General features: G+C 46.4%; 1 protein-coding gene across 5 annotated transcripts in view; it reads right to left on the bottom strand.

Moving 5' to 3' along the window:
- LOC148019801 (uncharacterized) overlaps window positions 1–26,412 on the bottom strand; it is a 113,437-nt gene that overhangs the window by 5,961 nt on the left and 81,064 nt on the right. For all 5 annotated transcript variants that reach the window (XM_087699974.1, XM_087699978.1, XM_087699975.1 and 2 more), the window contains 18 exons: window positions 17,081–17,176; window positions 16,899–17,006; window positions 16,651–16,764; window positions 16,468–16,554; window positions 16,135–16,263; window positions 14,815–15,013; window positions 14,553–14,699; window positions 14,315–14,367; window positions 14,004–14,087; window positions 13,243–13,311; window positions 12,159–12,235; window positions 11,990–12,059; window positions 11,694–11,843; window positions 5,470–5,535; window positions 5,226–5,370; window positions 5,066–5,130; window positions 4,616–4,681; window positions 4,406–4,499 (listed from right to left, as the gene is read on the bottom strand). In XM_087699974.1, the coding sequence (XP_087556100.1) occupies window positions 4,406–4,499; window positions 4,616–4,681; window positions 5,066–5,130; window positions 5,226–5,370; window positions 5,470–5,535; window positions 11,694–11,843; window positions 11,990–12,059; window positions 12,159–12,235; window positions 13,243–13,311; window positions 14,004–14,087; window positions 14,315–14,367; window positions 14,553–14,699; window positions 14,815–15,013; window positions 16,135–16,263; window positions 16,468–16,554; window positions 16,651–16,764; window positions 16,899–17,006; window positions 17,081–17,176 (1,819 nt within the window). The remainder of the gene's footprint in view (window positions 1–4,405; window positions 4,500–4,615; window positions 4,682–5,065; window positions 5,131–5,225; window positions 5,371–5,469; window positions 5,536–11,693; window positions 11,844–11,989; window positions 12,060–12,158; window positions 12,236–13,242; window positions 13,312–14,003; window positions 14,088–14,314; window positions 14,368–14,552; window positions 14,700–14,814; window positions 15,014–16,134; window positions 16,264–16,467; window positions 16,555–16,650; window positions 16,765–16,898; window positions 17,007–17,080; window positions 17,177–26,412) is intronic.

Genomic DNA, 26,412 nt, shown 5'->3' with positions numbered 1-26,412 from the left:
CTCCTCCCCTCGCCTACCAACTATGAGAGCCCTCCTGGTGGCTGATCTGTAAAGTGTGGAGACCCCGTGAATCCAAGCCTGGGGGAAACCTAACCTCACCATGGTGCCCTCTAGAAAATCCTAGTCCACCCTGTCATAAGCTTTCTCGAAATCCAATAGTAGTACGGCCTGTCTCTACCCACTGTGCTAAGCCCACTTTGTCGCCTCAAAGAAGGTGAATACATTGTCTAGGATGCTCCTATCCTGGGCAAAGCCTGTCTGTGTGTCGTGGATGATATTTGGAAGCATGGGGCGTAGTCGTCTACCAATCATCTTTGCCAATGCCTTATAGGCCACTGACAATAAGGTGATCGGTCTCCACTAGAAAAACTCCAACCAGTCTCCCCTTTGGGGAGAAGACTGATAAGGCCTGCCGAAAGGATCCTTGGCATCTATCCTGAAGTGAAAATCTCCTAGAAGGCCATCAGTAGGGGGTCCTTCACCACTTCATAGTAGATAGTGAAGAAGGCCTTACAGAGGCCATTCTCTCCCGAGCATTTTACCCGTCCTATGTATGGAAAGCCTCCCCTAGTTCCTTCTCTGTTAAGGGGACTAGGAGAGAGCATCCCATATCCCTTGTGACGAGGGACGGGATGTGATCCCAGACCTGTTGTTTACATTTCTGTCCTCTAGTTAAGGCTGTCTCCTGCTGGAAAAGGCATTTGTAGTAGTCGGTGGCAATCTCCATCACTCGTTTGGGCTAGAACAAGTCCTCCCATACTGATCTCGAAGGCTGTGTATCTGCTCTCCTAAGAGGTGCGAGGTTGGTGCACCTGGAAAAACTCCCTGCACATTGTGTCCCCCTTCTGCGCCTAGAAAGCTGCTGAGGTGTGGAAAGAGAACTCCAAGCACCTATCCTCTAGGTCAGCAAATAGCTGCTCACACGCGCACCTCTTGTGTGGAGGGTGGGATCCCCTGGTTACTTCTATAATAATCTCTGCGTGGCTGCAAGGTCCCGTTGGAGTGCTCTCTCCTCCTCCCAGCTCTGCTGCCTGGCCTGTATGGTTGCCTCTTGGTAGATTTTGCTCGACTCGGCTAGGACCTCTGTAACCTTCTCTGCGATCCGGTCCCTTCTGCCCCACTCCCTAGTCCAAATCTGCTCTATCTGTCTCATCACCTCCTCCCTCCTATAGATCGAGTCAGAGATCCAACAGGATCCTATGTCTAGGGCAAATGTTGGGGGATCTAGTGTCAGGAGATCCGAGCAATGATCGAACAACGTGGTGCCCACCAACTGCCCAATCTGGCCTCCACAAGAGCCTCCCCACTCTCCCACATAAAACCTGTCCAACCGCTCCAGTAGGACTCCACCTAGCCGCCTATATCCCCAAGAGAAGTCCAACAACCTCTCCCTCCTGTGGAAGGCAGGATCACTCCAGGCATTGCATGCTCCTACTGCCAGTAGAAAGACCTCCCATGCCTCCTGCTCCTCCCCAACCATGCCCCGGTAGTTTCTGCCTCTGCCCTGCTGGTCCTTCAAAGCCTCCAAGTTGTTGAAGTCTCCTCCAACCATCCAGGAGTCCACCTCTAGGAGTCCATCCACCATCTCCACCCAGAAACTGTTGTGTGCCCTAATCTACGGAGGGGCATAGACATGGACTCCAAGGCATGAGTCCCGAATATCCAATATGATCCATAGAACCCTCTCTGCCACTATCGTCCCGTGGTCTCGTACATAGGTAGTGAGACTCGGGCCAATAGAGGTGCATATGCCTCCACTCCTACCGTGGGCAACTATGGCGTGCTCCCAGTAGGTGTACGAGCTGCCCGGAAGTACCTTCCCTACCCGCTAGGCTTGGATGGAATTGAGCTTGTGCTACTGTAGAAGTAAGATGTCAATCCATCCTACAAGGGAAAGCTCCAGCTCCTGCAAAACAATGAACTTCTTGGAACCACATGCCCCACTATAGTGAAGACTATTCACATTCCAGTATGCAATGTGTAAGCTCATGGGAAAACCTATGACTGACCGAACAGGCATCTGTTCAGTGTGGAGGCTGCTGATGAGGAGGAAAAACTATGGGGCATGCAAATACGCTTTGCCGTAGGTTTGGACGGCGAAACTTGACCGGACCATAGTGATGGTAGATACTCCAGGTGGTACTATCAATGCATCTATCAACCATGCTGAGAGTCGTGACTCTGTACACTAGTAGAAACGGGCCGCCTGTGCCAAGGGCCACTCGATCACATCCCTCGAAGCTCTCCATTCTGGAGGGGCTCGAAAGATAATGCTCAAGTGTGGGACCTGGGGACCAGCCTACCAGTTAATGTCCATCATGCAACCAAGCCACTGTTGTGCAAACAGTGCTAGTCCTTCTTCTCCCATCCACTGGGAGATGTGGTCCGCCACTTGACTCTTCAACTCCTCTATCTGTGTCGTCGTCCAATCCCTTGAGTGAGAGGACTAAAGGAAAAAAACGTAGTTTGCTCCATCCAATGGTGCTAGTAGATGAACCTTGCCCCTCCTTGACTTACGAACCACGAAGATCCCCACCTCTAGAGGTAGTGGGAAATCCCCGCGCTCCGCAACTCTCAGGTAGGACCATGGGCCATTGCGGAAGAACTCTTGTGGCAGCAGTTGTGCCTGTCTTGGAAAAGTGTGACGGGCGACAGGGGCAGATGAGTTGGTGGCTGTGTGGGAGGGGGAAAACTGCTGGTGCGAGGAGGATGTAGGCATGTGTGGCTCATCACCTACCTGAACTAGGTGCGGATCAAGGGGGTGCTCGGCAGGGGAGGTAGTGGGAGGGAAGAGAATCGAGGGATGGTGGGATGGTCGGAGGTATATGGCGGGTGTTTTGGGGGGGGGGGGGGGGGGGGGGGGGGGATGGTGGGTGTGGAAGCTGTGGGATCTCAGGTGAGGTAGTCTGTGGTGCGGGTGGTCTCTATGGGGGACTGCGGTCTTGCCGGGTGGGGCAGGGGCTACGGAGTGCTCTGCTGAGGGGGCGTCGCTCGCCCTCCTGCTCCCTGCAGTCGAGGCTGCGTCATCTGAGGAGCTGGCTATGGCTCCCCTTGCCGTCTCCCTCTCTGTCATCTCTGAACCCGTGTGAAGCTATCAATGTCCACCTGCACGCCTGTTGGCGGAGCCGCCTTGGCTCCGAAACACGTACAATCTGCTGCTTGATGCCCAAAGTCATGGCTGCGCAGGCACTGCCTTGGTTGTCCAATCACAATGACCTGTTGCCTAAAGGGGTGACCTCCTGCCTCAATCTCCAGGAACTTTGGTATACTCTTTGTGTCTTTCACGGCCACTCGTACCTTTGGGATACCTGCAACTGTCATTGCATCCGCGAAGGAGGCAGGAAGAACTGTGTCAAAGAGCCGTCCAAAGTCCACCACTAACTGGCAATACTCTACCGCCAGTCCGAGGAAAAGAAAAGTGACTGGGTATCTGAGAAATATGTTGTGGAGCCCAAATGTCTCCACTGTGAAGCTACGATACTAGGGAACCATGTAAATGACCCCCTTCGTAGAGGCATAGGGCGAACTCTCCACTAACTCACGAGCTGCGTCCGCAAAGGTGAGTCGAACCATGAAGATCCCTCGGCTCATGAGAACTGCCTCCACAATCTGCGTTGTGCCAATGTGTAGCGTGGAGTGGAGCCATCCCGCAGCTGGTGGGCCCTCGATGGGGAGTGTCCAATGACTTGGCCAAAGATCGTTGTTTCTTTCAACTCCAACTCTATGGCACGGACGGCTAAGAGCTGTTCCTCAAAGAGGATGATGAGGAAGGTGTTTGACTGGGAGGCACTTACAGAATGCGCCGGCGTCTAACCAGAGGTTTCCATTGCGCGTCCCTGCTAGGAACCTACCTATCACGCTGCTGTGCTACCGGGGGGCGGGGGGGGTGTGTTGGGTGGGTGCGCTGGCACAGGCGGTGGGAGGGGAGGACTGGCATGGTGGCAGTTCAGTCGGAGACAAGGGAGCAGCGATGCGATGCGATGGCAGGAGCCTTTACCTTCAAGAGTCTAGTAGTCATTGATTGTCGTAATTTTTACATTGGCTGGAAGGCCCTTAATTGGGAGTCATTGCAATTTGACAAAGTTACTTGACTTCAAACTTGGTCTACAGTATTTATTCGGGTTACAGTTAGGTGCCATCTGGTAATCTTCTTGCATAGCACTAATGACTAAACGTAGGTTCTTGCACAGATTTATAGTAGTAGTGGGGTTGATCATCACTATAAGAAATTATAGTAGTAGTGGGGTTGATCATCACTATAAGAAATTATGAGAGTAAGTACTGGCAGCAAAACTGTTGTATCAGCCCATTTTTTATGAAATTAAAGCCTACTCATGATGCTCAATTTTCGTGTGATTAACCAGGAGCAGCAGAAGAGACAGATATGTTGCATTTAGAAACTCACCTAATGCAAGGATGAGGCTCAACACAGTCATTCTCCATATATCCAAGTACTGCTCAAAAAAAATGTATGACACAGAATATGGAAATATGTCCATCTGCGGAGGTAGAACAGCAACTTCCATGAGCTAAGCATCAATAGTAGGTAATATGATATTTTCCTCAATAGTTTAAGAAGTTATTTTTGTTGAGTGAAAACGAACTTCAAGTATACCTGCAATGATTCTGACACTTGCGCAGCAAATTTACGTGCAGACTTCATGGAATTAATGAAGTCACTCTGCATTTCAGAAAAATAAGAGATTGCTAGTAATCTTAACTCTAATCAAAATTAGGCAGCTTATACTATCCTCACCTCCCTCCCTCCATCCTTTGTCCCCTCCCCGCTGCCATCGCCCCACCCTACCATACACCAAAACCCCCACCCCCAGACACCCCACAACACCCAAAACCACAAAAAGAAAACAACAGCATCACATCCCATGATACTCCTTGTACATGCTTTTCATAACAATAATTAATCACTATTACTCTTAAAGAAGGAAAAGCATTGTGACTGCTGAGCTACTTTAGGACATCAAACAGACAAAAGAAAACTCTAGGTTTAGACACCTAATTTTCCCAAGGTTGTTTGATGTTACAAGTGCTAAGGAAAGAACTTCACCTGCTTGTTTAGAGGAGTGTGGTAAGTACGAAATGCAGATGCCTTTATAACACCACTCTCATAACCTATTGGTCAATAGTTTGAAGACAGAATAAGTTTGAATAGTGCTGCATATTTAATATCAAGGAAAGCTACAGTACAAAACAGAAGCATATCATACCATTTAGATGAATACTAGTTGAATATGCACCGCGACCGCCTTTGCTGCAATCAGCGGATGGTAAAGCATTAAGAAACCATGGAAGCTTCTCTTTGAACTGGTCTGTGGATGGCCGCCCTTCTCGTAGCTCCGAATGCAAAAAGCACTGTACATCACACAGGTATTGATTTGAAGAATCAACTTGAAAAGAAGGTCCAGTGTATGGTTACAGGTAGAAACAAAGACCATTGAAAACTTGGCATACCGTTGTACAATCTTGGCATGTCTCACTATCACCACAATAATCCTCATCTTCAGGACAACATGGTGGCTGGCAACAAAATATAGTATTAATATACTGTATGATATGGGTAGACAAAATAAACAATTGAAGTCATTGATTTTTCACAGCAAAAGCTACCCTTAGGATAGTGAACCCGCTAGTGCAAGTTGGTGGATTGTATAGGAACCAAGCCTGGCACATGTTTAGTTTTGTCTATCTCACACAATGTTTTATTGTCAATTACTATGAAAACAACATGCAGATGTCAATAACTATAAAAACAACATGCAAAAAAATGTGAAGGAAAATTTGGTGACATGAACATAATAGAATATCCACTGAAACATGATTATGTGTGGAATGTTAACCAGATAAACTTCAAAGTCCCCTTATTGTGGGTCGAAAATAGATCTTGATAGCTAAAACGTTGCTGACACTTATTGCTAAACCCTCCAATATCAAGCAATGGCAAACCACAAAAGAGCAAAAAGAAAATGAGATACAGATGTAGACATATGTCACTATGTTAAATATCAAGGATGCCAAACACATGAACCACAAGAAGAGAGACCAAAATGCTTATATTCACTTGTACAGAAACACCTATATGTCTACAGGTCTGGTTTCTTAAAGTCTGTATTAAATGAAATTTAAAAATCAAGTGACAAAAGTAAGATCTCAGGTGGATGGGTGTTTTGCTTCACCATTTTCATTGTAAACTTTTCTGCTAAAGCTTTTCTTTGCAAGCATGTCTTGATCACAAGGAGTTTGTAGCTACAGTATCGTTTCTTAACTCCTAATGGGATCTTATCCCTCTTGCATGAAGTAGATCAAGTGCTTAATAGAGCATAAGTACTGAAGTTGCATAAGAGGTCCTCTTACTTTTGAGAAGTATGCACTATTTATCTAATTGTACAATATCACAGTCAAGTAGGTAAATCATCTCGCGGTATCAGGCTGGTGAAGAGCCTTGGATGATGCTCCTCTTCTGCATGTTGATCACAAATTACCACTACAGGCCCCTGGGACTAGGTATTATGAAAAGGTGCTATTTCCTGTTGGGGACTTGGCATTATTGATCTATTTGTGGTATCGGGCAGGAGCCTTGGAAGACCCTCTTCTTCTGCATGTTGATTACAAATTACCACTACAGGCCCTTGGGACTAGGTATTATGAAAAGGTGCTATTTCCTGTTGGGGACTTGGCATTATTGATCTATTTGTGATATCGGGCTGGAGCATTGGAAGACCCTCCTCTTCCTCTGCATGTTGATCACAAATTACTACCACAGGCCCTTGGGAGTAGGTGTTATGAAAAGGTGCTATTTCCTGTTGGGGACTTGGCATTATTGATCTATTTGTGGTATCGGGCTGGTGAAGAGAGTTAAAAGACCCTCTTCTTCTGTAGATTGAACATAAATAACTGATTACTGATATGTGGCCTTGGGAGGCCTCTATACACTAATCTACCACTCATAGTTTTTCCTAGCAGGAAACGAGGGGCAAGGCATGTTCACTAGCGTGCAACACATCACATGAAATAAAATACTGAGAAAGTTAAGCATGCCATGTTGTGCAAGGCACTTACCTATTGCATGTTCAGGGGTACAAAGCTTACATGTCTTAAATTTTCTTGGAGATTTGAGACACCACAGGAAAGCGGAAACTTTCACAAAGCTGCCACCAAGCCATTTAGAGACAGAGACATAAAGTTCCCAGTAAGGGATGCATCATGACCTAGTCAGTGACACAGGCCATTCACCTGGATAGCCATGGAGGGGTTTGTTTACTAAGGGTAATGTGCCACCTGCAGTACTGATGGTACACGTGAGGACACATCCCTCACCTTTACAGTTCAGGATGATGTTGGCCTGGTCGCCTGGTCAACAGGAGATAAGTCACGCAGCAAATTGTCAATTGTCCTAGACAGAGGATTTGGGTGGTGGCCAACAATGACGAGATAGTGGATAAACCCAAATCCATCCGTTATTACTCTTGCCATCAGAGGATTTGGTCGATGGTCAACAGTGATAACAGGTAGATCCTTCACCTTCACCATTCAGGATGATGTTCACCTGGTCAACAGGAGATAGACATGTAGCAATATGTCAAGTGTTCTAGACAGAGGATTTGGTTGAAACTTCATGGCCAACAGTGACAAGGAGTGTATCGAGCCAGATCCATGTGCTATCACTCATACCATAGAAGATTTTGGTTGATAGCCAACAATGACAAGATGTGTTTAGACCCAGACCTGTGCATTATTACCACAATAGAGATTTTGTGCCTGCCACAAGAGAACTCTTTAAAGATCAGAGTGGGACCCAAGGGAGTGGCGGCAGAGAAATCCTTTTGCAGATGGGGAAACTCTGCAGTGATTACAGGGGACACAGGAGAGCGAGTGGGGGGACCCTTTTCAAGATAAGGCTTGAAACACTTTCCTTTTCGATTATACAACCAAATTAGGAGACCTATGTTGAGAAACCCTTCACCCGCAGTTTGCGTTTTTGCTTTTCTGCATTTTACGTTTAGGGTTTGCAGCCCCAAAAAGGGGCACCATCCTAGACCAACTGTGCCTATTTATAGGCCACTCTCTCATTCATTCCCTACGGCTGATTCATTCAGTCTGTCACCTCTTCTCTCTAGCCCCTCCACTACCCTCAAACCCCTTCAGGAGGACATTGCGGTTCGTGGTTCATGGCTGTCTTCATCATCTTCCTTGTGCTACGACACCCTTGTTCCCTTGTATGACATTCACTCCATGATTCCGAACTTCATCATTCCATTCATCAAAGTTTCTTCTCTCTTCTCTTCTCTTCTCCACTCCATGTTTGCGGAGTTCACTCCGTGTTCTTCCCCGCAAACCCTACTGTCTCGCTGGTACATCATCTTCTGACATGGTATCAGAGCCAGATCTGCTCACTTAGCAGCGAAGATCCTCCACTCCAGTGAAGGCAAAGACCGGTGGCAAGTTTGGCATCCACTTCTCTTCTTCTTCCGCTGCATCAAAATCTCGTTTTTGCAGGTTTCATGTGTTTTCAGCTTGCTGCCCATACCCCTTTCGCGGAGGACATTGCAGTCTCAGCTGTCCCTTGCTGTCATCTACAGTCTGGCACATGTTTCCAGCCTTCCACCCGCAATTTGCATCTGTTTACAGCAGAACAACTATTGCTGATCACTCTCCATTCAGAAAACAATCTCGTTTTCGCAAATTTTAGGTATTTCAGCTTGCTGCCCACATCCCAGATGCCAAGGACATTGCGGTCCAAGCTGGCCATTGCTGTCTACAACAATCTGGCGCCTGTTTCCAGCCTATCACACACTGTTCAGAGCTCATTTCAACATATTGGCTGCTGCTGCTGTCATTTTCCTGCGTCTTTAGTCTTTCTCCCTCCTGCAAGCTGTCCTGCCTGCGTTTTTAGTGTTTCTCTCCCCTACTGCTTGCGTTTTTAGTCTTTCTCTCTTCTCACCTACGTTTTTCTATTGATTGCAACCTCTTACTGCTAGTTGCATCCTCCTCCCATTGGCAGCTCACTTCCAGCCCTTCCACTACCCTCCCACCCCTTGATGTGGGCATTGTTGTTCATGCTTCGCACTGTCCTCACACCCCTTGAGGTGGGCATTGCGGTTCTGGTTCATGGTGGTTGATCTCCTCCTCCTTCAACAAGACACACTGGTATCCATGGCTTCTTTACCAACAGATGACCAAAATACTAGGTGCTCCTATTGTGGCATCACCGGACACACCACCGATGCTTGCGGACTTTGACCTTTGCTCCCCACCCCTAGAGTATATGCATCTTCCACCAAGCACTCCTTGTGCCACCTCTCCTTTCTGGGCCACAGAGATCGTTCTACATCGGCTATCAGAGTACTATGCTCAAGGCAATAAGACACATCCAATGTGCACTAAGTCCTTTCGAGCACATGGAGGATCGATTGACGCTACGACCTCCTGGAAATCGTCGCAATGCTAGCAGCAGTATTCTCCCACTTATTTTCAGGTACAGTGGCTTCCACGACCTACGGCTCTGCGGCCCGCTCCATCGAGAGACAGTGATTGTTTGATACCGTCTCCTCATCAACCCACTCCTTCGAGAGACAGTAGCTGCTTGACTCCTTCCTCTACTTCGGCTACCCAGTCTACTCCACTGAGAGACGGCGATTGTTGCCCACCTCTTGCTCATTCTGAGCTCCACCCTTCCCCACCCTCAACTACTCAGGTTTGAGAGGCTACCTCTGGGAGCTCTTCAGCACCCCAGATACCTTCTTCAGTACGACCGGTAGTACTTTCTTCATCATCAGGCATTTCAGAGTCTGTGATCCATGAGTTTTTGGATTCCCTATCTACTTCAAAGGGGGATTCAGAGGGGGATGTTATTTCTTTGCCCTCAGAGGGGGCATCTACTTCTTCGACTTCACCTGGGGCCCCTCCACCTCCCACCTCAGAGGGGGAACCTACTTCACATGAAGTTCTTCACCCATCCTCTACTTTCTTGGGATGGCTATCTTCGACCAGTCATCTCTTCTACTAATACCCAGGATCTTCAGGTATCACCTAGATCGGGACCTTGGAGGTTCAATCGCGACTTGGTGACAAGGCCTTCGTATTCCTTCCAACATGAATGCACGGAGCTAGTAGCTTCTCTCCCGAGGTTGAGTTTTGGTTTTCTCTAGTTCACTCCGTCTACTGTTCTTTACTGCATGTTCCCTTTATGGCGGAAATCTTGGATCTTAGGGATCCTCTACATCTTCTTACTTCTCTTCTTCTTCTTGCCTTGGTCACTTGGTCAGCATGGAGCCACCTCCTGAGATCGAGTACGGGCATATCCTTATGGTTCTCGGTACCACACAAAGTCCGACATTCTTTCTATGCATTGCATGTTTTCATCATCTTTGTACTAGGGCCCTTGGGCAAGTGAACAATTTCCCCATGAAGAACACTGTCTAAGTGACACCTATTGCATGAGCATTCTTCAATATGTAGCATTGCATCTCCACCTCACTCTTCTCTTGTTTTCCTTTTTGGGTCTGAGAGGGGGTGTTGAGAAACCCTTCACCCGCACTTTGCGTTTTTGCGTTTCCGCATTTTGCGTTTAGGGTTTCCAGCCCCAAAAAGGGGTGCCATCCTAGACTAGCTGTGCCTATTTATAGGCCACTCTCTCATTCATTCCCTATAGTTGATTCATTCAGTCCGTCACCTCTTCTCTCTAGACTCTCCACTACCCTCACGCCCCTTCAGGAGGACATTGCAGTTCGTGGTTTGTGGCTGTCTTCGTCATCTTCCTTGTGCTACGGCACCCTCGTTCCCTTGTATCACATTCACTCCATGATTCGGAACTTCATCATTCCATTCATCAGAGTTTCTTCTCTCTTCTTCATGTTTGCCGAGTTCACTCCGTGTTCCTCCCCGCAAACCCTACTGTCTCGCTGCTACGTCATCTTTTGACAACCCAACCTCTCAAGCTGCAGCACCTAATGGGTATAGCCAGAGTACCATTCAGCCATTCCTCAGGGATTTGTAGGCAGAGATTGGAGATAGTTTCCCGCCCCATAAGACATCTTAAATTTTTGGTTGCTGGCTGACAGAAGCCTAGAGGTGGGGGCTTGCAAAAGTTTCACGTACTGTTTTCCAAGTGTAGGCAGCAGAGAAGACTCAAATACATGGACTTCAGGGTTGCCCCACTGCCAGGTGGTCCAAAGGATGGCCCTCTGAATACTGTCCAAACTACAAAGGGACTTGAGGACAAATGATACCGACTTGGGGACCGGTTGCCTGCAACAGTGACAGGGGACTGACTTGTCACTATTAGGACATGGAGCACCTCTTATTTCATTTCAGACAATAGGCCAAGTGTGATTGAAAGTCCGGACTTTTCAGGAACTCACTGGACTAAAGGATATTATCATAGATGGGAGCACATTATGAGCATTTTCTTAGTTTGATGAATTAATAAGCAATTACTCATTATCAGAAAACAAAAGATTTATTAGTGGGATCCTTGAACTCATCCAAGAACTAGAATGCCAAGAACTTAACAGGAAATTGAATACTGCCTACATAATGGAAGTTTCAAATTTTGTCAACTAGCAGCAGAAAACTGCTATACAGAAGTGGTGATGATTGTAACAGAAAACTAGTCTATAATTTCTTCGTGATAATCAGATAAAATACAGTGCAATTGAAGAAGCCTATCAAAAGCTTACCTGATCATCTGGAGGGCAATACTTTCCATCAGGAAATTTTCGGCAACAACCAAATGCATCAGGTGAGATCCAAACAAGAAAATCATCAAGCCAAGAGGCTGCTGGCTTTGCAATGTAGCTGATTTCTGGTGACTCAGCTGCATGAGCTATCTGTGAACAAACACATATCTGGAAGTAATTTTACAGACATAGATATCAAAGCCATTCTAGTCTAGGCTCTGCATTATATGTGCACACACATCAAGTCTTTATTGGCACAATGTCAAATCCACTCAAGATGCACAGACAAGACAAACCTGATTAAGGAGCGATTTAGGATTGCAATGGCTGATTGAGCATAACAAATCCGTCTGGTTGCTCGTAGTACTAGAGCCAGTTTCACAAGATCACAACAATTTCAAGATTTCAAAACATGAAGTGCAAAAGGGTAAATGCAGAAAGAATCTCGAGTAGCATGTTTAGAACCTGTAGTTGTAGTCCTTCACTACAAAATACAGTGGTGGACCAATTCGAAGAAATTCTGTTAAATTACCAAAATAACCCTGCAAATCAATGCAAAACTAACAATATCAATATATATTCTCCATCTCGCCCATTTACATTCTGGCTAAATCCTGTGATGCTACATTAGTCCCTTAGGCTCCCACATTCAAGATCTAAATGTAAAAACGTCACTAATGCAGGAGAATGTAAACACAAATTGTTTTGGAATTTTTACCTCTTTTTTCAAAGAAAAGTTTTGAGTGCTTTTACTCAAGCTAGATGTAAGTGGTAGCTTTATTGTTTCTTTCCTTTTGATTGGATAAAAAGCATATATTTTAAAAATAAAGGTATCACACGATTAAAAGGCAGGTTTTCCAGAACAATTATAACAATGGACTTTGCAGTTTAAGTCATTAAATATGCATCTAGTATCACGGCTTGATTTATTTGGACCTCAGGTGTAATCATATAGATTTACTGGATATATCCAAATCCTAGAGACTCTCTCTAGGATTTGGAGAGCGATTGTCCATACCAGCTACAAGATGACAGAGACTATAAGGAGGAGAGAAGTTTTCCTCATTATCGAGGATTCTGGCACTTTCTCTCATTTTGAGTAACACATGACCTGGTATTATCGACCTCCTAATTTCTTATTCATTGAGGCCTTGTAATAGACTTTCTTTTTGTTTCATACAGAGTCCATACTTTGAGTCCCTTACAGGGCTATTTTGTACTTTGCCAAGGGAAATTTGTCCCAAGGAGATCTATTAAGAGAATCATCCTTTCCTCTGAGAGGAAAGAAAAAACTGCATTGATGCAAGATAAAATGTGCTAATCCTTTGTGCACTACATGATAATCCTAAAAGTACTGTGAGACTGAGTAGGTGGACACAAGCAGAATATATAGCAGTGGTCTTTCTAGCTAAAGCATTATTATTTATCCATACAACTATGGTTAGAACTAGGGAAGATATGATGTCATACTGTACAAATTATCTAGTTACATTTCTGACATTGAGAAAATAGCCTATTTCAACAGAACATGCTCACTCATGCTAGGAACCTGAAGATATGAATCTCGTGGCAGAACAACTTGCTGCTCCAAACCAGGTGAAACCCGTGTTGTTAGTGCCTGCAAAAATGAAAATGTGGACTTGAGTGGTTAAAAATTTTAATCTTACAACAGATTAAGATAGGCATTGTTTATGGATTCATTTGAACCTCATTGATGTGAAAAAAAAGCTGTTAACAATCATTCTAATGAACGAACAGCTTAAACTTTTCAGAAACTGCCAAAACCTTTCTTTTTTCTTGTTTCTTCCAGAAAGGGACAAAAAGGAAGTTCTGTAACTGATCCAAAATAAATGAATGATTTATAGAATTTTAGATTTCTACAATGAGAAGAACATGTTAAGACCATTGATGATTCACAGTAATTCAAGTGTTGAATCAAGATCAAAACAATATGGGAGCATAGAAAGATGGCCAATTAATTGTAAATGCAAGTATTGAATCATTATACAGGCAACACCTACTCCCTCCCATCATAAAAGTCAGTGACAGCCTCATCACAGGAGACATCAGCACATCAGTCTTGAGTGTCAGAATCTTTGAAATTGTGAATATATGGAAGTTCTCGTACAATCAACTAGCCACGTAAATTCAGATATGACCTTTCAATTGTCTACTAGCCAAATGTCAATTCAGATACTATTACATAGTTTTAAGGTAAAACATATGATAATAGGTGGCAACGTGGCAATTCAGGTGTTGTAAAGTCACTACGTGGAAATTTTGACATTAAGTTGAGAAAATTATACTCACAATGCTAGCAAATGTCAACGCAGTAAATCCAGCAAGGACAAGGAGCTTCACAGCAGGTAGTTGCAGAAATGGAGCATGGAACCTCTGCAACATCCCAGATAATAAGTATTACTTGGGTAACGATCTAACTTACACACTGTCTTCCAACATTCCATCAGCTTAGGCCTCTTATATACACACATCAACTTATATGACTACACCAAGTTGTTCCTTAAATATACATCCAAAATGAATACTAACAGACATATGATACTATCGTGTGTGTATGGAATAAATGGCAGTCATAATCACAAGAAGTGCCAAACCCTTACCTCCATATACATGACAAGGAAGCTTGGTTTCTGGCGAGCTCTTTCCAAAGCACCTTCAGTTTTCAAATTGATCAACATTCAATGTTGCTTTGATTTATACCATCTCAACCACAGAATAATTAGCCAATTTACGACCACTTTTTCCAGACATGAACACCAAAGATCATTGAAATCACATTTGACTCCCCTTTGATATAAGACAAAGTCAAGCATTCAGTTTGGAAAATGTTCATAGAACCTGTTAAATCATTGTCTTCATTTTCAGGAGAACATGAGAAGCAAGGGAAGCAGTCAATGCGGCTTTGTTGAGTACGCTTCAGGTCATATGTAAGCAGAGCTACGAACATTGTCAGTTGCAACAAATAGTCTAAAAAAACTGCAGCCGCTGGAATGCAGAAGCACAAAATGAAAAGAAGAATTATGTTAGTGCACACTCCCTTACTATATAGTAAAACAAATATTATCCTATACCACTGCAAGCAGAGGCCAAGAAATCTGACCTGCAAACATTGAAAAGACCCTGCATGCTGGCATGGGAGTGACAATCCCAACAGCAAAAGCAAGGGTCTCTGCCAAGCTTGCAAGTGTAATGGAAGGCCCAACTTCAGCTAAAGCATTGCCAACGCGCATCTCAGGAGACAGTCCTGAGTCTTGCCGTTTCACAGCATGTACTATGATACACATGTTATCAACACCCACCTGCATCATTCTATTTCACATCAGAATGTGGAGAAAGGACTATGAAAACTGATGTCATTTGAGACCACAAAGCTACTTCATCTGAACAGACAACTTAGTAAGTTATAAGCCAGACTTCAATGTATCTGAAGCATAGCACCTGCAAGGCTACGGTAGCTGAAATGAGTTGCAGATATTACAAATGCAAGCATATGCAGATGACTTCCAACAACCCATTTACAAAAAACAAAATGATCAACATCTCTCATCCACATGCAGCTGGAAAACATACTTTCAAGCCCAATAAATCTTCTCATGAACAATGTAAGTACTGGAAATATTTCCCCCCAAAGAAACAAAAAATTGGAAAGTACAACACCTTAACATAAAATTTCCACTTAGGTTAAAAGTACATGAAACCCTAAAATAAGTCCCCAAGGCTGGCCACTATTGATGCAGAATGTTTAATACAGGGATTATGAAGCTGAAAAGGCATCTCTCCCTCCTCATATACTCTGAATTTCCCTGCAGTCTCTTCTATCTGGCTCTGAAGTCTGAGACAGAATAGCCTCTGTCCACATGTGAGAAAGCGTATCAGCCTTCAGGTATCAAAATATGCCGCTGTTCATTAGCCTGACTACATCATAGCTACCATTGTAAGGACATACTGTAGTCCAATACATCTCTGAAAATAGTGCAGTGAGTAGAATGGTAACCTGCTGTCCTGTAATGTGATTACTAACAAGTGGAAATTGCAAATCTTATTAGCATGAAGCATTGTTCATGCCTTTGAAGTGATGGAAAGCTCTGCAGAAAGAGGACAAAAAGTTTTTTTATTTCATCAGGTGATTGACTCTACAATTGTTGTAAATTAGTTGGCACTTTAAGACAAAGGATGATACATAGACAGGACTGGCAGGGCTCTATTAGAAGGGAAATCCAAAATGACAGAAAGAGGTATCTACTTAAAAGCCATGTGCAGTGATTGCAAGTTTCCCATAAGTATATACACTAAAATGTTAAGAATTTACTTACAACTCCACATAACAGCAGGCATGTCTTAAATATATATGGTAAAATGCTAGGAATTTATTGTGTAAAAAAGCAGACAAATAGCCAGAACTGAGCATCTTGGTGCATACTGCCAGAACAAGGAAAGGTATGACTTCAGCAATGATAAGAGTTGATTTTACTCCTAAAGCACTGAATAGCCCCACAGAGCCGAGTACTGATAATGCAACAATCCCCACACCTGCTAAACCCAACAGAACCTGCCAAAAGAAACTAGTTGGTTTCCGTATCTTCAACAATATCCTTGCAAAGAAATTTGCATAAATTCTGTTCTATTGTCTGCAGATTGCAGATTATTTGTTTATTCTCATTATGTTCGTACAGTGTTTTTTATTTATCCAATTATTTCAAGAAGTGATTTTCAAGCATTTAGTTCCACATATTTTGCTCAGCTTCTTCCATACCTTGGAGGTAACATAAACTGGAGCAACCGATGGCACAAAGTCACCCAAAGAGATGGAAACATATGCAAACATTAGGAAGTAGCTTAACTGCAGTCAAGAACAAGTGACTTATTAGTGAGTAGACTGTGCTACAAGGTAGAATATATCAAAATTGAGAGGAACACAATGTTGCAGCTTAATCACCATTATTGTTACAACATCAGCTGTGCTTTCCCTTTTAAGTTCTGCTTCAATAGAGCTTTCAGATGAGAAAGCAAGAGTCAAGTTTTGCTTTGCAGCCATTTGTGTAAGCTCCTCCTGCTTAAATAGGGAAACATTACATCCCCAAACAAATTCTAAAAATTCCAACAATAAAGGGGATTTCATATCATGCTTCCACTTTATTTGTTGACATACAGCAGGTAAAATGAAATTGGGCTACAAGTGTGCACCTTAGCTAAGGTGACAAATGCTTCTTCCCAAGCAAGGGCTGCCTTGTTTGCTTCTGTGGTCTTCCCTAAAGCTTTATCAACAGGGTATGTGACAACAAAGGCCGTCGCCTGGTTTGGACAAAAGCACAAGTTAAAAAGAGATCTGTTTGTCAAAATTCGATCTTAATTCCAGTAGACCAGACCTGTGAATAATTGCTGCCAGTGAAGCCACCAAGTACAGTGCTTGGATCTACAGGTGCTTGATATGTACTGAGACATGGTTCAGATGATGAGAAATGCTGGACACAGAATCAAAAAATACGTCATATTGGACTGTTAATGATTGACATTTGTAGCCTACAAATAGCAAATAAAACAATTTTTGCCTACTATCCATACTGTGGGTCACACATACTACAGCAACTCTAAGTTCAGCAATAAGACTTGCTTGACAGCCCAAAAAAAAGGCAAAATACACGATACTCTTGACTTCAAGCTGGGTGCTACCTCACAATAGACATGATGTGAGAGAATACACAAGATACAATTATTCATGCATAGTGGTGCCTTACATAGGCTGATACAAACCATTGGGCTTACATCATAGACAATATCATGTGTCTACATCGTAGATGACCTCATTTACATAGGGACTATATTTCAAATTAAGACCACATGTATTTTGTCCAGTGTAGAGGCAGCCATCACAGCAATCCCTCCCATGACCCAGATTTGTCTACTCAAAGTACTGTGGAAACTACAAATTGAGTGGAATAAGTTACTCACAAAGAAAATGAATTTTCCACACAAAGGTTTAGCCTCAAAATGCACAACTATCCACATAAGCATGATCTTCAATACTATATTTACTGTCGTTTTGCTGATTGGTAACATTCACCTCTTTATGTTTGATGCAAGTGCTATGACAGATACTTGATAGCCATATATCTGTCTGTTGAGGAAAAAACCGAACTCCGTCCATCGCGTTCGCTGCGCTCCAACCCCCCACTATCGCGCCAGCTCCCCCGCCTCTGTCCCGCTACTCCCCCGTCCGCCTCCGCCCCTAATCGACCCCTCTCCCCTGCTCGACACCCCTTGCATGACCCTACTCGTCGCCGACTCTGCCCATCCAACGCCGCCCCTGCACGACCTCCCACAGCGCCGCCCCGCCTTTGCTCGATGCCTCCGCCCCCGCCTACTTGCCCACGCCACCTGCTCGCCCCCGCTTGGAAAACCCCCCCCTCCCCAAATCCCAATCCCGCCCGGTCCTCCCACTTGAGGAGCTGTCTTCTTGCCCTGAACCCTTGCCTCCCCCCCCCCCCAGTGCGCTGCCCCTTGCCTATTCCACCGTGAGGCCCGGCTAGGCAGACACACCACCTGCTTCGAAAGTAGTAACTTCTGAAACCAGCCTTCCTTCTTGGAATGGGTGGTGATAACCTGATTTAAGAGTTAATTACAGCAATAAATAAATTCACATAAAATGAAATACACACTTTACCATAACATTCTTGGACAGTAGACTCCCTGTTGGCCCCAAAACTGGCGCCCCTTGCGGTATTTCTTTAGCTTTCATTCAAGTGGAAGGAGTACAACTTGAGATTCTTCAATCTCCTCCTACTAACCAATTGCTCTTGCTGTCATAAATGACCAGCAAGCCTTTTGGGTCATTTGCTCCTTGATTCACCCAGGACTTCTTCTCCAACTTGACCCTTGGCTGGCCAAATGCTGCCCCAAATCAATTCGGGATGGGCTGGCTCCTGAAATCCCTTGATAATCTTCAATTATCAGCTGCTGATTTCAGTCCCTTGAGCCTTCAATCTCTGGCACGGATCCCAAGGTGGCTGCTAAACCCTAATTTCTGCTGTAAATTAGGGTTTACTGTAGAAATTACAGATCAACCCACCAAAAATGGCTGAGATCTCCTCCGAATGGCTAAGAATTGCTGAGAATGGCTGAGGATAGGCTGAAGGAGATAAGAGAATGCTGTAGAGAGAGAAAATTTTGAGATTTGTTGCAAAGAACTGATCAAAATCTCCTGCTGCCTTGCTATACCAGCCCCAAACGGATGCACCAATAACAATAGGAGCATCAAAGACTGTGATCTTCAGGAGAAAGTGCATCAGCAGCAATTGCCAGCTTCCCAAGGTCAAGAATATGCAATCTCCATTCACCAAAATGGTCTCCAATGCTGGGAAATGGCCCCAAAAGCTGGCAACAACAATCCAACACCTCTTCCCAACAGCTCCAAAATGAAAAAACGAGATTTCCCTCTCCCTTCAGCCCTATTTAGCCTTTCCCCCACTTGCATGGGAAAGTTTTGCCAAGTGGCAGCTTTCTTAATCCATTTTCAGCAATTTCCAGCCATTTAATTAATTTTCAAAATTAATTAATTCTGAAAATTAATTCAGCCCTTAATCCATGCCCAAAAATTTGACCTTGCCCATCCAAAAATTAATTGGCTAGGCCATTTGCAACTCAAAGTGGTCCCATGAATTAATTGACCCTTGGACAAGCATTAATCCATTAATTAATGCCTAGTCCCTAGTGTCACCACCACTGACACTTAATGGCCAATTAATGGTCCTAGGGGCAAACTGACACCAAAATTCACCTAGAATCTAACAAGTGTAACTTGTTACAACTTTTGCCTTTGACACCCATCGTTTTCACAGGGTCCTTCGGCCTTCAATTGTGAAAAAGTAGCTTGCACCTCACATGTGTAACACGTGCATCTTTTAATTGCACATTTGATTAATCCTTTAATCAAATGTCAATTAAACATAAGCAAAGCATCAAATTTTCACGTCCTCGTGACAACTTCCCTCCCCCTCCCCCCCTTTCCAGTTGCTCCCTCCCTCTGCAGCAACTCCCCCCTCCGATCGCACACCAGCGTGATAGGTAGGTTCCCAATAGGGACGCGCAATGGAAACCTCTGGTCAAACGTTGGCGCATTCTGCGAGTGCCCCCAGTCAAACACCTTGCCCATCATCCTCTCTAAGAAATAGCTTTTAGTCGTCTGTGCCACAGGGCTAGAGTTGAAAGAAACATTGATTTTTGGTAAGGTCGTTGGATATTCCCCATCGAGGGCCCAGCTGCGGGATTGGCTCCACTCCACGCTGCACATTGGCACAGCGCAGATTGTGGAGGCAGTCCTCATGGGCCGAGGGATCTTCATGGTTTGACTCACCTCTGCAGACGCAGCTCGTGAGTTAGTGGAGAGTTCGCTCTATGCCTCCACAAAGGGGGTCATTTACATGGTTTCCTAGTATAGTAGCTTTACAATGGAGACATTTGCACTCCACAACAGATTTCTCAGACACCAGTCACTTTACTTTTCCCCGGACTGGCGGTAGAGTACCGTTAGTTAGTGGAGAACTTTGGACGACTCTTCGGCACAGTTCTTCCTACCTCCTTCGCGGATACAATGACAGCTGCAAGAGTCCCAAAGGTACGAGTGGCCGTGAAAGACACAAAGAGTATACAAAAGTTCCTGGAGATTGAGGCAGGAGATCACTCCTTTAGGCAACAAGTTATTGTGACTAGGCAACTTCGAAGCCAAGGCAGCTCCGTTGACAAGCCCGCAGGTGGACGCTGACGGCTTCACACAGGTCCAGAGATGACAGAGAGAAAGACAGCAAGGGGGCCGCAACCAGCTCCTCAAACGCAGCCTCAACAACAAGGAGCAGGAGGGCGAGCAACGCACCCTCGACAAAGCACTCTACAGCCCCCCCTGCCCGCCCCACCCGGCAGGACCACAGTCCCCCACAGCCACCACTCGCATCACAGACTACCTCACATGAGATCCCACAGCCCCCATACCCACCCCCCAAGCTCCCCCCACTGATCCTGGCCCACAACCCCACACCCACCACGTACCTCTAACCATCCCACCATCCCTCAATCCTCTTTCCCCCTACCACCTCCCCTACCAAGCACCCCCCCTGATCCATACCCAATTCAAGTGATCTCTCCCAGACCCACCCCCCTCCTCCCACAGGATGTGATGAGCCACACACGCCTACATCCTTCTCGCACCAATAGTTTTCCCCCTCCCACACAGCCACCAGCTCATCTGCCCCTACCGCCCGTTACACTTTCCCAAGACAAGCACAGTTGTTGCCACAGGAGTTCTTCCGCAATGGCCCATGGTTCTACCTCAGAATTGCGGAGCACAGAGAGTTCCCACTACCTCTAGAGGTGGGGATCTTCGTGGTTCGCAAGTCAAGAAGGGGCAAGATCCATCTACTAGCACCACCGGATGGACCAAACTACATTTTTTTCCTTCAATCCTCTCACTTAGGGGATTGGATGACGACACAAATAGAGAAGGAGTTGAAGAGTCAGGTGGCGGACCACATCTCCCAATGGATGGAAAAAGAACTAACACTATTTGCATAGCAGTGGCTTGGTTGCATGATGGACATTAACAGGTGGGCTGGTGCCGAGGTCCCACACTTGAGCATTATCTTTCGAGCCCCTCCATAGTGGAGTGCTCCGAGAGATGTGATCGAGTGGCCCCTGGCACAGGCGGCCCGTTTCTACCAGTGTACAGAGTCATGACTCTTAGCATGGTTGATAGATGCATTGATAGTACCACCTGGAACATATATCACCCCTATGGTCCAGCCGAGGGCCACCATGGGGGACTGGAGTTCGCCATCCAAACCTGCGGCAAAGCATACCTGCATGCCCCATAGTTTCTCCTCCTCATCAACAGCCTCCACACCAAACAGATACCTGTTCGATCAGACCATGAGCTTACACCTTGCATCTTGGAATGTGAATAGTCTCCACTACAGTGGGGCACGTGGTTCCAGGAAGTTGATTGTTCGCAGGAGCTACAGCTTGCCCTTGCCGGACGGATCAATATCTTACTACTACAGGAGCATAGGCTTACTCCCACCCAAGCCCAGCAGGTAGGGAAAGTACTCCCGGGCAGCTCGCACACTTACTAGGAGCACGCCATAGGTACCGACGGCAGGAGTGGAGGCATATGCACCTCTATTGGCCCGAGTCTCACCGCCTATGTACGAGATCAGGAGACGATAGTGGCAGGGAGGGGGAGGATTCTATGGATCAGATTGGATATTGGGAATTCGTGCCTTGGAGTCCTCAATGTCTATGCACCTACGTAGATTAGGGCACGCAGTAGGTTCTGGGTGGAGATTGCAGATGGACTCCCAAAGATGGACTCCCTGATCGTTGGAGGAGACTTCAACAACCTAGAGGCTTTGGAGGACCAACAGGGCAAAGGCAAAAACTACCTAGGCATGGCCGGGGAGGAGCAGGAGGCATGGGAGGAATTTCTACTAGCAGTAGGAGCACGCAATGCTTGGAGAGACCCTGCCTTCCACAGGAGGTAGAGGTCACTAGACTTCTCTTGGGGATACACGCGGCTAGGTGGAAACCTGCTGAAGCGGTTGGACAGGTTTTATATGGGAGAGTAGGGAGGCTCTTGTGGAGGACACATTGGGCAGTTGGCAAACACCACGTTGTCCGATCATTGACAGATTCTCCTGACACTAGATCCCCCAGCATCTGCCCTAGAACACAATGTCGGATCCCTAACTTGATCTATAGGAGGGAGGAGGTGACGAGACAGATAGAGCAAATTTGGACCAGGAAGTGGGGCAGGAGGGACCAGATCGCAGAGTAGGTTGCTAAGGTCCTAGCCGAGTCGAGCAGAATCTGCCAAGAGGCAGCTATACATGCGAGGCAGCAGAGCTCGGAGGAGGAGAGAGCACTCTGGCAGGACCTTGCAGCCACGCAGAGATTATTACAGGAGACACCAAGGGATCCCACCCTCCACGCACAGGAGGAGCACGCGCAAGCAGCCATTGCTGGTCTAGAGGACAGGCACTTAGAGTTCTCTTTCCGCACCTCAGCAACTTTCTGGGCGCGGAAGGGGGACACGATGTGTAGGGAGTTTTTCCAGGTGCACCAGCCTCGCACCTCAGGAGAGCAAATATGCAACCTTCGAGATCAGTATGAGAGGACTAGTTCTAGCCCAGACGAGGTGATGGAGATTGCCACCAACTACTACAGATGCATTTTCCAGAGACACCCTCAGCTAGAGGACAACAATGTAGGTAGCAGGTCTAGGATCACATCCCGTCTCTCGTCACAGAGTTGGGACGCTCCCTCCTAGCCCCCTTCACAGAGAAGGAACTAGAGGAGGCTTTCCATACATAGGACGGGCAAAAATGCTCGGGAGAGGATAGCCTCTGTAAGGCCTTTTTCAATACCTACTGGGAAGTGTTGAAGGACCTCCTGCTGATGGCCTTCCAGGAGATTTTCACTTCAGGACAGATGCCAAGGAACCTTTCAACAGGCCTTATCAGTCTTCTCCCCAAAGGGGGAGACCAGTTGGAGCTTTCCAAGTGGAGACCGATCACCTTATTATTAGTGGCCTATAAGGCATTGGCAAAGATGACTGGTAGGCGACTATGCCCCATGCTTCCAAATATCATGTATGACACAGAGACAGGCTTTGTCCAAGATAGGAGCATTATTCACCTTCTTTGAGGCGACAAAGTGGGCTCAGCATAGTGGGCAAAAATTGGCCATATTACTCTTGGATTTCGAGAAAGCTTATGACAAGGTGGACTGGGATTTCCTAGAGGGCACCATGGTGAGGTTGGGTTTCCCCCAGGCTTGGATTTGCGAGGTCTGCGCACTTTATAGATCGGCCACCAGCAGGGTTGTCATAGGTGGTAGCCGAAGGGAGGAGTTTCGGCTGGAGAGATTGGTCTGACAGGGCTGCTCCCTGGCCCCGTACCTGTTCCTACTCTTTGCAAAGGCGATGTCTCACTTCCTCAGGACACGTGTGAGCGGATTACGCAGACTGCGACTTCCAGTGAGAGAGAAGACTGAGTTGTTAGACTCAGAGTATGCAGATGATACGGCACTCTACATAGAGGACGATGAGTTGATACTAGAGAGAATGAGACTAGCTCTTGAGATATTCTGTTCTGCAACGGAAGTGAAAATCAACTGGCGAAAGCCGGTTGGTTTCTTCACAGACCTGGACTCTAGCACCGAATGGGGCATCCACCTGGGATTTAGATGGGTGAGGAGAGGGCACACCGTTCGATACCTAGGGTTCCATGTGGGACTCAACATCACTCCTGCCTAACAGTTTCTTCCAGTCCTCAATTCTATTCGTAGGAAGTTGACCTACTGGAGCACGGCTTGCCTCTCACTAGCCGGCCGATCCCTAGTGGTTAACCAGATCCTCCTAGCGACAGCCTGGTACATCGCCTCGTGTTGGTGCTTCTCATCATCTTGCGTAGCGTAGCTTCGCCACCTAGTGTAGAACTTCCTTTGGTCCGAGTCAGACGGCGCCAAGGATTCCAGGGCCAAGGTGGCGTGGGCAACCATCATACGACATCGGTCAGAGGGAGAGCTTGGGATCATAGACCCATAGTATCAGAGTATGGCCCTCTTGGACAAGCTAGTTGTCTGCAGCCTCACACCGGGAGGACAGACCTGGAAGGTCCTATTGCAAGAGGGTACCCACGATTGTAGACCGAGGCTTAGCAGTGAGTGGAGGCCATCCCTGGGATGGATCTTCACATCAGCCTAGATCACCCCCCCCCCCCCACATCACCTTTCCTATGCAGCTTGCTCCGCGTGTGGCAAGGCCTCCGTAAGGCCCTAATCTAGAGCCCCCCAGGCTGCCAGGATAAGATAGACTGTTAACTGGTGATCTGGAACCCCCAGGTCAGGGAATTGGAAGGGGCACAAATTGGCGAGCGCCCCCACATCCAATGGGCTGGTTGGGAGGCTGGCCCGGCTCGTACCATCAGGACATGGCAGGAGGTGTATAGGATGGTGGACGAGGTGCTACAGCGAGTATCAGTCTACCAGAGAGGAGTGGAATTGAGGAGAAGAGAGATAGATGAAACAATACCTCAGGAGTGGCTTGCTCCCCCAACACAAGAGCTGATAGAGCTCGGGGAGGTATGGACCGCTAGATTTTCACCAGCAAGCATCACCCTACAGGTGGCAGGTAGAGTGGAGAGCGCTCTACCTGGGCTTCACCGTACAGGAGTGGAGGCATCTGGCTCTTGACAGAGGGCAGCAGGATCAGGGGATGGCTGTCCTTTCATGAAAGAAGATCTGGGTGATAAACCTTCAGGGGAAGACATGGCGGCTAGATCCTTTTGTCTTTTGGCAAGAGCTCAAGGAGTGGCGCCTCTAGATCTAGGAGGGCAGGCCACTCGATGAGCTGGAGTGGGATCAAGGAGAGTGACTATGGCCGGCCATTGCGGTCGCCAAGTAGCCACCGAGGTTCCTGGAGTACACCGCCAAGATTGGCAGACACACACTGATGCAGGAGGATATGGATTGGGCGCCGTCACGTAGCAAGCATTGGGCCCGGAGCACAGCATCACCAAGCCTCTCCGACGGACCTTCTGGCGCCGCCTATGGGATAGCTAGAGACAAGGAGGGTATCGTATTTTTTTATGGCTGGTGGCACATGGGAGCTTGGCGGTGGAAAGTTGGCTTGCCCAAATGTAGGAGGAGGGAGATTGTAAGCGTTGCACACAGCAGCCTCTTGAAATCCCAAAGCACTGCCTTTGGTCATGTGAGGCGGCACAACTCATGTGGAGAGGAGCATGCCAGATCCTTCGCCATATAGCACCCAGCCTTGGATGTATCTCATGGGGGACTTTCTGATATCAGGCGGTCAGCCAGGGCCATCACCTTCTATATGAGGCCAAGATGCAGGACACAATATTCATTATCGAGGCAGGGTCGTGCGCAGTGGTCGGTTTAGAGGCTCTACCCATCCGCCAAGTACTAGAGCCCACAGCAGACCGCTCTGAGATATGGAAGATCATAGGGAGTCTTACTAGTTGGCATATCTGAACGGCATGGTGTCAGGAGGCTTTCGGCGGAGAGAGACTTTCAGTACAGGCAACCTTAGCAAAGCTCTTGACCTCCATCATCCACTCCCTTCACGGCCAATGGGATCATGCAAGGCGAGTCCAAGGCTCGTCAGGAGCTCCAATGTAATTTTCTGCATACTTTGGGCGGCCAAGATCTATTTTTCGTGATGTAGGCAGGCAGCCCCAGATGGCAATACACCCCCCCTCCATGGCTTCTTGCCCCCATTCCCCCCCAGACCGCCTTGAGAGGCTTGTATACATGATGTACCTGTGACTTTCATCAACTCCAACTAGTTTGTTGAGCATGAGCACTCCGTTGTAATTAGTTTTTTTTTTTTTAAGTAATATAATCAGCCACATTTTACTTGGAAAAAAAAAAATGTTTGATGCATGGTCTATTATAACAAAGTGCTTGCATAGGCTTTTAAGGTGCCATTGCTCAAAAGAATGATTTGATTTACTGAACTACATAGATGTTTCATCTTTGTATTTGACGATATACATTGGTTCTCCTTATTGGTAGGTCATCATGCTTCGTTCTTCTTCCAAGAGTGGGTTGATCACCCTCTCTATGCTTGGAACAAGGTCTTTCTCCATAGGATTTTGACACATTGGTCAAAAGATTCAGAGGCACACTTTTC

Source organism: Lygodium microphyllum, chromosome 19 (assembly GCF_053477565.2).
Source record: "Lygodium microphyllum isolate KBCC chromosome 19, Lygodium_microphyllum_v1.1.10, whole genome shotgun sequence".
Lineage (NCBI taxonomy): Eukaryota > Viridiplantae > Streptophyta > Polypodiopsida > Schizaeales > Lygodiaceae > Lygodium > Lygodium microphyllum.
This window is presented reverse-complemented; position numbering and strand designations above follow the sequence as displayed.